This window comes from Sus scrofa, chromosome 5 (assembly GCF_054392235.1).
Source record: "Sus scrofa isolate SSC_HxYL_T2T_F1_AM1 chromosome 5, Sscrofa_HxYL_maternal_Yorkshire_Landrace_v2.0, whole genome shotgun sequence".
In the NCBI taxonomy this organism is placed as follows: domain Eukaryota; kingdom Metazoa; phylum Chordata; class Mammalia; order Artiodactyla; family Suidae; genus Sus; species Sus scrofa.
The window spans coordinates 34,354,569-34,368,432 of NC_139387.1; the positions used below are offsets into that span (position 1 = coordinate 34,354,569).

A 13,864-nucleotide genomic window follows, 5' to 3' on the forward strand; every position below is an offset into this window, starting at 1 on the left:
ATGTGGAAAACAAAGTTACAACAACATCAGTGAGTATCCTACAGTTTCAAGCTCCACACTGTTGGCAGAAAACTTGGCCTCTGTCCCAGCATTTAGCCTCAACCATGTCTCAGGAGGAAAGAATTCCTTCCATCACTCCACAGCAGCCCTTCTGCTTAACTCAGACCCCTACAGATGGCTGGTGATGAAGACAAAAGGCTTCCAAAGACAGAACTGGCAAACAAAAAACTTGGAGACACTCTAGCTCTTGAAAAGAAGAAAATTATTTATTAACATCATAATGGTGCTTAGAAGAAAGTTATAAACAGCATCCTTTGTCACCAGTGCCATATCAAAGCAAATGTGTATGAAATTCTTTAATTGGGAAAACCATTTTTCATTGACCATTCAACAACTTTGATCTCGTGGTATTTTGAGAGCCTACTTTTACAATAAATCAGTACTATATTCTTTTGGACCCAATGAAATGTGTATATAGTGGTTAGACTTTTGCTTTTGAGTGATACTGATGTAAAAATAAGCATTAATAAAGTTACTAGCATCCATGTACTTTTGTATCCATATCCACCCCCACGCCTCCAGTTCTGCCAAGATTCTTCATTGAGGGGTATTCCCTGTGAAGGGTCCCCAGCACAGGGATCGAATCAGCCACTGGGAGAAATTATTAGTCAAATGGCCCTCCAGAGTCTATCAGAAGTTAGGGCCATATATTGTTTAAGGGATCAGTGCCACAAGCAAGCCAGTGGCCCACCTTCTTCTCTGCAAACCTCCCAGCCCTCCCAGGTCACATCTTTGAGCTGGGTCCAAAAGTGGAAAATGACACATGATAATGGATGGGAGGAAAGAGATCTTGCGGTGAATAGTCATATCAACACAATGGAATTCTACAAGAAAAATTCTTGCTGCTTGAATCCCTCCTGAAGAGAAAGTTGGGCACACCAGGAAACGTGCTGGCACTTCCAGCCACAAAGATCATGGACTCTATTCTTGTACCCAACAAAAATAGAGTGGTGTCATGTAGACCGGTGTTTCTCAAAACTTAATGTGCATGTGAGACACCTGGGATCATACTAAAATGTGGATTCTGACTCGGAAGTTCTAGAGTAAGATCTGAGCTGCTACTTTACTAACAGACATGAAGGTGATGATGCTTTGAGGAGCAAGGGTATAGAAAATAAGAACAAAATCCAATTTCAGAACATATGAGCTGTGAAAGTTTGGGTTTCAGACTCCTTATCTGTGAAGTGGTGATTATTATGAGGATTCAATGACATAATATCATCTACCTGGCACATAATAAGGGCTCATTGGTGGTAGTGCCCTGACTACCATCAGTATTTTATTTTTACTGCTCTGAGTGTTGGGACAGTTTCCCAAAGAAAGAATGCTCATGGTCAACTTGCTTTTTTAATGGTGAAAGCAAGGTGTGCAGGATGAGGTGAGATGTATATGTGGAGAGAGGCTGGAGGGTGCCTGCAGGTGGAGAAGGTGGGATAAAAAGAAAGCCTGGGGAGGCATAAAATGAGAGATTCTCACACATACCTCCATCCATACTTAGAAACTAGCCCAGTAAAAATGCATTTCTGTGAAATTACGTTAGGAGAGGTATTTCCTGGAGTAGGTGAAAGATAAGCTTTGTGGTTTCTGTTTTTTATTCCAAAAATAAAGGCAGTGAAGTAAGATTGCAGCTACTGAAACGCCACATTGCTTTAATCCTCATTTCTGTGGTTCTCACAGAACATTTCCACCACATGGATAGCATAGATTTATCAACTGAATTTAAAAAAAAAAAGTAAACCAAATTATTTTGATGTGTTCTCAGAGTAGTCCACCAAAATTTTAGTCAAGTGCTTAGCTCCTCTTAAACCTTTTCCCAATTCTGAGATGCAGATAATGAGAAATGAGCTCACTTGTGAAAATAATACATCAAAATGACCTCCAATTTAATAAGAATTTGTGAAGTGCTTCCTATGCCAGTATATGTAGCAATCACTTGGAATGTGGAAATAAATAAAACATGGCTCTTTCTCATAAACAGTTTTAATCTAGTTGGGAAGACGTATACTGTCAACAAAACATTCTAATACATTTTAGTCAGTGTAACAGAGATACCCACTGAGTACTATGAAAACACAAATGAAGGATATCTAAAATAGTAGCTGTATCCTGGTGGCCCAAAGGCCAAATATAGCCCATGGGTATAATACAGAGAGAGCTTTTGGTTTTGGCTGAGTTTGATTAGTTGACTACATTAAAATAAAGGAAGAGTTATGCTCAATTTCCTCCCAAAAAAATCAGCCAAAGCTGAGTAACAGATGATCCTTTTAGATGAGACATACATTCTTGAGTTTATCACTGTCTCCAGCATTTCCTATAATCCTACTCAGCCTCCCTCATCTACCTAATCAATCTGGCTCATGTAGAGTGTTGAGTTTGACCTAATGAGAATTGGTAAAGAAGTATAGGATTTCTCCCTAGAAGAATGGATAAGTGTAAAAGAGATGAAAATAAGAAAGAAAAACAAAAACATGTCTTTTTATATTTACCCACATATTTATCATTTGGATTGCTTTTTGCCTCTTTCCGTAGATTCAAATTCCCATCTGGTATCATTTCCTTCTGTTGAAAGGACTTATTTTAACATTTCTTACAGTTAAATCCTCTTATCTTTTATTGAACTGAAAAGGTTTTTATTTTCCCTTAATAAAAAAAAATATCTTTGCTAGGTATAGAATTCCAGGTTGGCAATTTTTTCATTTAGCACTTAAAAGATAACATTCTCTTGCCTTTAGGCCTCCATGGCTTATGATAAGAAGTCTGCTATGATTTTCATCTTTGTCCCTCTGTATATGATGTATCTTTTTATTCCCCTCTAGTTGCTGTTTAGATTTTCTCTTTGGCAATGGTTTCAAAAATTTAATTATGATGTGCCTTTGTGTGGCTTTCTTTGTGTTCCTTCTGTTTGGAGTTTATTGAGATTCTTGGACCTGTGGGTATATATAAAATTTGGACAATTTTTAGCCATCACGTCTTCAAATGATGTTTCCATTTCCCCAACACCACATTTCTAAGACTCCAATCACACATGTATTGCATGACTTAACATGGCCCCAGAGTTCAGTGAGGCTCTGTTTGTGCGTATGCTTGTTTTTGGTTTTGTTTTTAGTCTTTTTAAAACGTGTGCTGCATTTGGATAATTTCTGTCACTATGTCTTCAGGTTGGATGACCTTTTCTTCTGCATCATATAATATGCTGCCAAACTTAATCAGCCTTCTTAATTTCATATATTTTCATCTCTACAGGTTACATTTGAGTCTTTTTGGTATCTTTCATTCTCCTTTCATCAAGTTTATGTCTTCTTTTACATCCTTAAGTGTAAGAATAAGCTTTGTACAGTATTCTTAAGGTCTTTATCTACTACCTTCTTTATCTCTGTCCTTCCTCAACCTGTTTCTATTGACTAATTTTTCTCCTGTCATAAATAATATTTTCACACTTCTTATGTGAAAATATGTTATATCTAATAATTTCCTTCTGAATTTTACATTGTTAGATGCTAGATTTTACTGTCCTCCTTTAAAGAATGTTGGCTTTTATAGCAGATCAGTTTGATCCATGAGAGGCTTGCTTTCAAGCTTCTTATGGTTGGCTTTTATTCTAGGACTAATGTAACCCCATTACTAAGGCCTAACACTTCCAAGGATTCCACCTGATGCCTATGGATTTTGAAGTTTCTTCACACAGGCTGCTGGAGACATAAACTCTTCCCAATTCTGTGTGAGCTCCAGGTATTGTTCAGCTCAGTGGATTCTTTTCCCCACTTGGTAGTTTCCTCACACATGTGTACAGATAATATTGAGCTAAACAGTTCAGATAAACTTTGCAGATCTCTGAAGTCCCCTTTCCACCTAGCACCCTTTTTTTCTGGTAATACGCCTTGCAAATTCTAGCTTCCTTGGTCTTCCCAGGCTTTGATCTGTGCCTCCTCAACTTAATGAGACCACTGGGCTCTGTTTTGGTTCTCCCACCCTGGGAAGTGGCTCGGAAATGGCCTCCAAGAAGTAAGTTGTGGCAATCATAGGGCTCACCTTATTTGCTTTCTTATTTACAAAGATAAAATCTTGTTGTGCAATAGCTGACATTCTGTTTGATTTCTAACTGTTTATAGTGGTATGGAAATTGCTATAATAGCTAATCTGTAGCAGAAGCAGAGTTAGGGTAATTGGTAGAAAATAAAGACAAGGAGATCATTGCAGGCAGGAATGGTCACATAAGCCAAGGAAAATAGGTGAGAAACAACAATCATGAGTTTCAGGAAGTAACAATTTAGCATTGGCACACCATAAAGCTAAAACCCAGAAGTGACTGGCAAAATGTGAAGCTGAAGCTGGAGTCTAGGGCAAGAATTTGGGGCCTCAGAGATTATGTGATTGAGAACTGTGGAATAGGAAGAAAAACCATGGACAAAGAAGTAGGATACTTGGTGTGTATTATTAGATGTGTAACCTGGAGCAATTTTTTGTGTCTCAGTTTTTGCATTTGTAAAGTAAGAGGTTTGCACCAGTTATTATCCATTTTCAAGACAAAATTTTATGATTGAGCTTAGTGGGGGTCAAGGACATTTCAAGCAGTTGAGATCTTTAGAAAAAAATAGGTTATTAACAAATAGTATTTTTTGATCACCTATCACATGCCAAGATTTATGCTCAGAGTTTTCAATACATTATCTTTAATCCTTACAACAACCCCATCTCACTGATGAGAAAAGAAAGAGGTTAATAGCTTCTCTAATGTTCTATACCTAAAAATGGTGGAGACAGGATCTGATTCCAAGTCTGGATGACTACATTTCGCTGGGACCAATGTCTTTAAAGCTTTGTCTTTAAAGCTTCATAGGTGATTCTAATATGCATCCAGGGTCAAGGCCAACCTATTCAAGGTCAGTCTCCTAAGGCAATAGAAATAAAAGCTAAAATAAACAAATGGGATCTAATCAAACTTATAAGATTCTACACAGAAAAGGAAACCATAAACAAAACAATCTATGGAATAGAAGAAAATATTTGTAAATGATGTAACCAACAAGAGCTTAACTCCAAAATATACAAATAGCTCATACAACTCAACAACAACAAAAAACCCAACTGAAAAATGGGAAGAAGACCTAGATAGACATTTCTCCAAAGAAGACATACAGCAGGTCAACATGGCACAAGAAAAGATACTCAACATCACTAATAGAGAAATGCAAATCAAAATGACAATGAGGTACCACTTCACACTGGTCAGAATGGCCATCATTAAAAAGTCTACAAATAACAAATGCTATTGAGTGTGTGCAGAAAAGGGAACCCTCCTAAACTGTTGGTGGGCCTGTACTTTGGTGAAGCCACTATGGAAAACAGTTTGGAGGTTCCTGAAAGAGCTAAAAATAGTATTGCCATAGGATCCAGTAATTCCACTCCTGGGCATATATCCCACAAAACTATAATTTAAAAAGATACATGCACCCCTATGGTCATAGCAGCACTATTCATGAGAGCCAAGACATGGTTGAAACAACCTAAATGTCCATTAACAGATGAATGGATAAAGATGTGATACATGAATACAATGGAATACCACACAGACAAAAAAGAGAATGAAATAATGTCATTTGCAGCAATACGGATGGACCTAGAGATTATCATACTAAGTGAAGTAATTAAGTCAGAAAGAGAAAGCCAAATACCATATGAAATCACTTCTAAGTAGAATCTAAAATATGACACAAATGAACTTCTCTCTGAAGCAGAAATAGACTCAGAGACATGGAAAGACAGGCTTATGGTTGCCAAAGGGGTGGGATGGATTAGGAGTTTGGGGTTAGCAGATGCAAACCATTACATAGAGAATGGAAAACGACAAGGTTCTACTGTGTAGCACAGAGAATTATATTCAACATCCTGTGATAAACCATAATAGAAAGGAATATTAAGAATTCATACTTTTTTAAATAAATTAAAAAATAAATCTAAAGTTAAAAAAATATATTGCTCATTTAGAAAAAATTAGTCTCTTTCCGGCTCCAGCCACTGAGAGGAGCTGCCATCATGTTGGTGCATCTGCAGTGGATGGTGGTGCAGATCTGCTCTAGCTTCCTAATCAAGAAGAACAAACAGACCTACAACATGGAACCCAACAACCTGAAGGCCCGATACTCCTTCTGCTACAATGGGCTGATTCACCACACGACTGTGGGCGTGGAGCCGGCGGATGACAAAAGGGATCGTGGGATGATGAAGCAGGGATCCGGCCAGAGAAAGCCAGCCACTTCCTACGTGAGGACCACCATCAACAAAAACGTCCAAGCCACTCTTAGCAGCATCCGGCGCAAGATCCTAAAGAACAAGTACCGCCTGGATTTGCACACGGCCGCCATCCGCAGAGCCATCACCATCCTGGCAGCCAGAAGCCCGTGAAGAGGAAGCCAACCACCCCACCAAGAGCTCCTGAGCCATCCCCCTCCCCAAAGCAATAAAGACGTCAGTCTCCTCTCCTTCAAAAAAAAAAAAGAAAGGATCCTGAAAATGTTGGATGAAAGGAACAAAACATTTGTGTAAATAAAATAATGCATGTGTATATAAAAAAAGAGCCAACTATTAGGTTAAAATCAGATTTGAGATATCCACCTTACCACCTTAAAAATAAGTAAGGCATTCCATAATGTTTCCCCTCCCATTATACCAATCCAAACACACTGTACTTAAACCTATACTACAACCCAACCCTATAAGAGGCTGGGAGGTGGGTGGATGGGTAAACTTTAATTTTCTAAAAGAGGATATATTCAAGAGGCGACCTCTTCAGGGACCTCCTTATTTGAGTGAATGTTCAGTTGTACTATCTAGTTTTTTTGGTACTTTTTGCAACAGCACATATCAGCTGATAATATATTATTTAGTAATGCTGGAGTAAACCAACCCCATATTTTATGCAATATAATTTTGGAAGCATGTTGACGGAATCAAGGTAAGATTTCACGGCACTCATAGCACACAACTGAATCCTTCCTAGGGTCTAAGTACTGTGCTACTTGTATTATCTTGGTTAATTCTCATGACAATCTTATGAGGTAGGTACAGTGATGATTCCTGTTTTACAGGAAACTGAGGCCCAAAATTAAAGAGCAGATCATCCAGAAAGGAGGCAAGCAGGGTGGTTCCAGAGCATGGATCTTAGCCCTGCATCATGCTGCTCCACTCCTCAAAACAGTGTCTTTTGGGAGGGAGATGCTCTTTATTTCTTCTTCTTTCTTTGTGTCTTTTTTTTTTTTTTTTTTTAGAGCTGCACTCGCAGCATATGGAGGTTCCTGGGCTAGGGGTCAAATCAGAGCTGTAGCAGCTAGCCTACACCACAGCTCACGGCAATACTCAATCGTTAACCCACTGAGTGAGGCCAGGGATTGAACCTGCATCCTCATGGATGCTAGTCAGATTCATTTCCGCTGTGCCGTGAGGGGAAATCCTTTTTTTGGCCACACATGCAGCATGTAGAAATTCCTGGGCCAGGGATGGAAATCACGACCGAGCTGCTGCAGTGACAACACCAGGTCCTTAACCCACTGTGCCACAAGGGAACTCCTCTTTTTTGATTGTATATAGTGCTACTAGGACAATCAAAATGGTAAAAAATGTTGTCCCACTGTCCTTTTCAAAGACAGACTAGAACAGAAAAAGAAATTCTTGGTGCCCTGAGCTCAAACCCTTAAATTCTTGTCTATCATAGGTGAAACCTCATTTCTGGCACACGGGTGACTGCTCAAAAGCAATGTGTGCCTTTATCTCTTTGATCTGTGTGTGGTCTCAGTAATGTATGCGTGTTATGGGCCGTGCCACAAATCTGGCTCTCCCTTCCCTGGCAAGGATTTTAGTACACAGACCACGTTAACGTAGAAAACCTGGAACAAAGAAGAACTTTGACTCGTAGCATTGTGTTCATGGCTAAATGGGTGACATGATGTATCACCCATTGATAAGAAAAACAATTTCAAAGCATTTTCTTTCAGTATGGGAATCAGCAACATGTACTCAGGAGATGAGTGCTTAAAAGATCTAGGGAGGTGGGAAGCTGATGAGCACAAGTGTGTGTCTGTATGCAGGTCTCTAACGCAAAGCAAAATGTTTTCTAGAAAGCAGTTTTACCTGAGACAAGTCTTGATTATCCAGCAGGGGACAGGCTTCTGTGAACTTCTCCCACGGACAAATAGGCATTTTTCCACCAGCACATGAAGTGACTTTACATACTTTTGGAAGAAAAAAGGTAGAAGAAGGAAGCTGCTTCCCCAGTACTCGCCAATCCTAGCTTTCCCCTCCTGGACAGATTGGCTGTACAAGCTTTAAGCATAAGAAAAATACATAGGTGATGCTCTTGCTTAATTTGGGTATTAGTTTCAACGTCCCCCAAACAAACAAAACTTTTTGTTCAAGCTTTTCACAAAATAGGAAAATTAACATGTGATTCCACACATTCCCCAGGTCCACCTTGAGGAGCTAACAAACCCAGCAGAAAGGGAAGCCAGATCCAACATAAATACCTATCAGATATTAGTCCAGAATAACGAATAGCTGGTCAAGCTTACATTTCTATCATTTTTTATTTGTGAAGCCTTTGACCCAATGTAAAGATTATTTATTCCATCAAACCCTAGAGGTAGTGCCTGCTCTGTGCCAGGATATATTCAGTGTCAGGACTGTAGAAGGGATTTCCCCATTGGGCAGGAGTTTGGATTTAATGGTTCTGGATATTGAATAGCACATGCTGAATTTGTTGATGATATGTCCAAGGACAGAGGAAAGCCTGCACCCGAGCAAGAGCTGCTGAAACATTTTTGACACGGTTTCCTTGTGGCCACTGGAGATAGGCTTGTTCCTTCTGAAGTGAAAACACCATGCAGCCCCCCTGGGTATGTTCCAGTGAATATTTGCTACATGGGGGGCAAGGGAGTAATGGGGTTTGAACACTCCCAGAGACTGCGGTGCCGCTTCTTTTAGTGCTCTCTGGTCCACTGGCAGAGGCCAAGTTCCTGGACTCCATTCAGGCATCAATCCCTTCAGTAACTCAAACCTTTAAGTCCTGGTTTCCCACCCAAGAAGTAGGAGGTCTTTTCTGGATGTCTACCCTATGGTGTCGGAGGCAAAGCAGTGTCTTCCTAAAGCAGAACACTGTGATGCTGCAGGCTCCAGAAAATATGTCCCCATGACTGCTAGGCAGGGCCCCACCTGCTTGCACCATTTTAACAGCTGGAACTTCCATGGTGCTGCTTCCCACCTTCTATTGGAGATCCGAGAAGCCTGCTAGCAGGACCAAATCAATTCAGATTTCCCAGATTAAAACTTGAACCCTCCCTGAATACAGTCAGCTGAATATTTTCTTTTGGTCCTAAGTTTTTAAAAACTTAAACTCATTATTAAAATTAAAAAAAAAAAGATGCCATATGCCAGCAACCCCACTCCTGGCCATGTCTCTGGACAAAACTATAATTCAAAAAGATACATGCACCCCTATATTCATAATAGCACTGTTCACAATGGCCAAGACATGGAGACAACCTAAATCCATTGAAAGGTGAATGGATAAAGAAGATGTGGTACATATATACAATGGAATACTACTCAGCCATAAAAAAGAATGAAATAACATCATTTGCAGCAACATGCATACAACTAATTATTATATTAAGTGAAGTCGGAAAGAAAAAGACAAATACCATATGATATCACTTATATGTGGAATCTAAAATACGAGACAAAGGAGTTTATCTATGAAACAGAAACAGACTCATACATACAGAGAACAGACTTGTGTTGCCAAGGGGGGTTAGGGGAGGGATGGTTTGGGAGTTTGGGATTGACAGATGCAAACCATTATATATAGAATGAATAACAACAAGATCCTGCTGTATAGCACAGGGAAATGTATTTAATATCCTGTGATAAACCATAATGCAAAATACAAAAAAGAATGCATATACATATATAATATATGCACACACACATATATATGTAAAACTGAATCACTTTGCTGTAAGCAGAAATTAACACAACATTGCAAATCAACTATACTTCAATAACATATTTTTTTAAAGCAAAAAATCTAATAACTGCTCTATTTCTCTATACTGGTAGCTTGAGTCTTTTAATTCACTCTTCCAGAGGCAGGCTCGCCAAATTCTACTCGAAATCTAACTACAACCTACGGAGAGCTTAGGACTTTGCTGCCACCAGAGCACAGCTGGCAGCTGCAAACATAAGAGGACACGATTGATCCTCCTTTCCCTGTGCAGACAACATGCAGGGCTGTGAGGGAAGCAGTATGTGTCCAAGCTGATGATGAGAGCTTTCCTGTGCGTTTCATCAAAACTGAAGCCAAGTCCAAAGGGTTATGTCAAGGAAATCACATTAGACAGTGCCCTTTCAACATCCAAATGCCTGTGCCTTTAAAACCCTGAATAGAATTGATGATTTTCCCCCCTGAAGCTATTTGTTCTAAGTTCATAAGGAACACCAGAAAAACCATCTCTCTTTCCTCTTGTTTGCGAGAAGCACTGGATGCAAAGGAAAGGCAAGAATCAGTAGGGGGAATGCACTGCAAGCAGACAACACTAAGATAGCACAAAAGCAAATATGCAGTGCAGCTCTTATTTTTAGCTGTCGGTGGTAGCAATTGGAAATAATAAAAATAAAATAAATACCGTTAGTGGTGGTGAGAGCGGGTGGGGGCAGAGTATGGAAGGATTTCTCTTCCTGATGCTTTGCTATTGCTAAACAGCTAGAAACTACTCTAGAACATTGCTTTTGCCTGTCCTGGTCACATCCTCTCTTCTTGTACAAGCAGTAGAGCGAGATGGTTAAGGGGGAAGTCACTTCAGGTTTCAGAGAGACCTGAGTTCTAGGCTTGGCTCTGCCACCACACTGTTTATGGCTGTGCTTATAACCTAGGGCAGTAATAAATATAAATAACATGAATAGAGTACCTACGGTGTCCTGAGTACTCTTCTCAGTGCTTTGTGTCTATTAATGTAGTTAATCATTATAATGGTAGTGAGCACTATCTCACACCCCCTTTTTTTTTGCTTTCTAGGGCTGTACCCGTGGCATATGGAGGTTCCCAGGCTAGGGGTCAAATCAGAGCTGTAGCTGCTGGCCTACACCACAGCCACAGCAAGGCAGGATCCAAGCCTCATCTGCAACCTATACCACAGCTCACGGCAACTCCAGATCTTTTTTAACCCACTGATCAAGGCCAGGGATTGAACCCGCAACCTCATAATTTCCAGTTGGATTCCACTGCACCACGATGGGATCTTTCACACTAATTTATAGATAAGGAGCAATTAAGTTATTTGCCCAGTGGCAGACAGCTCCAAGTCGGGGACCACAAGCTCTTAATGACTACTTTGTCTCATCTATTTAAGCCCATGTTTTCTTCTCTTAAAAATGCAGATCAGGAGTTCCTGTCGTGGTGCAGTGGTTAACGAATCTGACTAGGAACCATGAGGTTGCGGGTTCGATCCCTGGCCTTGCTCAGTGGGTTAACGATCCAGCGTTGCTGTGAGCTGTGGTGTAGGTTGCAGATGTGGCTCGGATCTGGCATTGCTGTGGCTGTGGTGTAGGCCGGAGGCTACAGCTCCGATTGGACCCCTAACCTGGGAACCTCCATATGCCGCAGGAGCGGCCCTAGAAATGGCAAAAAGACAAAAAAAAAAAAAAAAAATGCAGGTCATAAACATCAGAGATGTTAGTTAAATGAGATACTGCATATACTCATGACGGAGCCTGGGATATAATAGGCGATAAAAAATGCCAGCTATTATTTTCTGTTTTTCTTTCCTTCCCCTTTCTGCTCAGACCCAAAGAGGTGGAACCAGCAGGGAGGACTTGAAGGAATCATGCCAGTTTCTTGAAAAGAAACTCCCAATCTAGGGAGTCCTGTGCCCAAATACTATTGTGGTACATCACTAATACTCACAGGAGTATTCTTGAGGTCACAGGCATTACACAAAACCCATCATTCTACGAAACCTGCTTGCTTCCCACACCCACCCCCTCTCTGCTGAACAGGTTTAAGATTACCAGCAATATATCCATTGCAAACACTTTTAGTCAAGAGGGTCGGCTGCTTTGTCTTTAAGGCTTTGTCTCTGCAAGATTATAAGACTCCTATTTCAGCTGCAAGGGTGTTTGGGTAGCAGCCAGTCTGTAACATGTGGGGTCCTTAAGCCTTTATGCATCTGTTATTTGGCCATCACAACAGACTGCGCTGACTTGGTTGGAATTACAACTCAATTTACACCCTATATGTTCCCTTTACTTATTCTGCATCATACAGGTCTCGAGATTTAACAGCATTTCTTGGCCTTTCTGGCCTCCTCTCAAGACTTTATTTGATTCCTTCAAGCCATATAACACTGTTCTCAGCAGCCAATAATAAGTCTTCAGTTGGACACTCCAACCAGGCTTTTTTCCTTGGCAAGAAGCTCTTAGCAGCCTCCACTTCTGTCCTTCAGGCAGAGACAACTCCATTTTTAGAGAGAGGCAAAAGCTAGCTCAACAGGTGAAAGAAAGTCGACTTTCACCCAAGCAGGAAGGGTGGTTCCTCCAAGAGAAACCTCTACCCCTGTAGGTACTTAGGAAGCAGTAAGGCCAAAATATCTGGTTGTGGAGTTCCTGTTGTGGCTCAGTGGTTGAAGAATCTGACTAGGAACCGTGAAGCTGTGGGTTCGATCCCTGGCCTTGCTCAGTGGGTTAAGGATCCGGCGTTGCCGTGAGCTGTGATGTAGGTCGCAGACATGGCTCAGATCCCGTGTTGCTGTGAGCTGTGGTGTAGGCCGGTGGCTACAGCTCCAATTGGACCCCTTAGCCTGGGAAGCTCCATATGCCACGGGAGCAGCCCTAGAAAAGGCAAAAAGACCAAAAAAAAAAAAAAAAAATCTGGTTGTAACTCAGGGCATGGAGTAGAGTTCCTGATGCTCTTGTCACATGAGTTGAGGCAAGCCTGCTTGCTTCTCTGTGACTCAGTTTTCACGTCTGTAGGATAATATTCTCTGGCATCCTTACCACAGAGCTTAAAGCATTTCGCCATATGTTACCTCTTTACTTCACGCAAACCTATAGGCAGGCACAGATTTCGGACCTGAGAGCAAACAGCGGAACAAAGAAATGTGGGGACTTGCCCACAGTTGCAATGTAGCTCAGATGAGAACTCGCCGTTTGTCTTAATGCTAAGTGCTATTGTTTCTAGAAATGTCTTTGCCACAAAATGGAATTCTTAACATAGAAATAAATCATCTTGCTTGCGAGTCACTTGACTTGGGTATTTAAAGGAACTGAGGGGATTTGAAAACCCAAACTAATAGAAAACATTAATGCTCAGCCAGGAAAAATAGGTCCAACAGAGTTTTAGATTATAGAAATATTTCAATACTTGGAGTCTACCACCTTGAAACACTGACTACTTAATCCTCACAGTTACCTTGTGAAATCCATTATTAGTCATTATTAGTTCCATTTTACAGCTGGAGGAACTAAGGAAGAGGGTTCAAATGGCTTCTCTGGGGCCTCAGAGGAAGTGAGTCCTGCATGGGAGAAATTCTTGTATTTGCTCTCTCTCTCTCTTCCTCACGCAAATAGAGAAAACAGGTTGTCTGGAGAAGTTCTCACAGCTGAAATCATTCCTGCAACTAGAGGTTCATTCACATCATGCCAGCTCTGGGGTACAGTAGCAGCTATAGGATTTCTCAAAGACAAAATACAAACAAATGACAGCTCCATACTGGGAAAACACCCTTGAGGTTGTGTTTCTTTCACTGGAGTTACTGGGCTG

The 13,864-nt window shown here is 40.7% G+C and overlaps 1 protein-coding gene and 1 pseudogene across 1 annotated transcript in view; one reads left to right on the forward strand and one right to left on the reverse strand.

The window, feature by feature from the left end:
- The window catches only part of LOC146403313 (uncharacterized), a 64,082-nt gene extending 50,545 nt beyond the window's left edge, over nt 1-13,537 (reverse strand). The window contains exons 1-3 of the mRNA XM_085024872.1: nt 13,514-13,537; nt 13,131-13,174; nt 8,185-8,376 (exon numbers count right to left, since the gene is read on the reverse strand). Coding sequence (XP_084880998.1) covers nt 8,185-8,376; nt 13,131-13,174; nt 13,514-13,537 — 260 coding nt within the window. The remainder of the gene's footprint in view (nt 1-8,184; nt 8,377-13,130; nt 13,175-13,513) is intronic.
- Nucleotides 6,094-6,521, forward strand: LOC100738380 (large ribosomal subunit protein eL28 pseudogene; annotated as a pseudogene).
- Nucleotides 13,538-13,864: the final 327 nt, after the last annotated feature.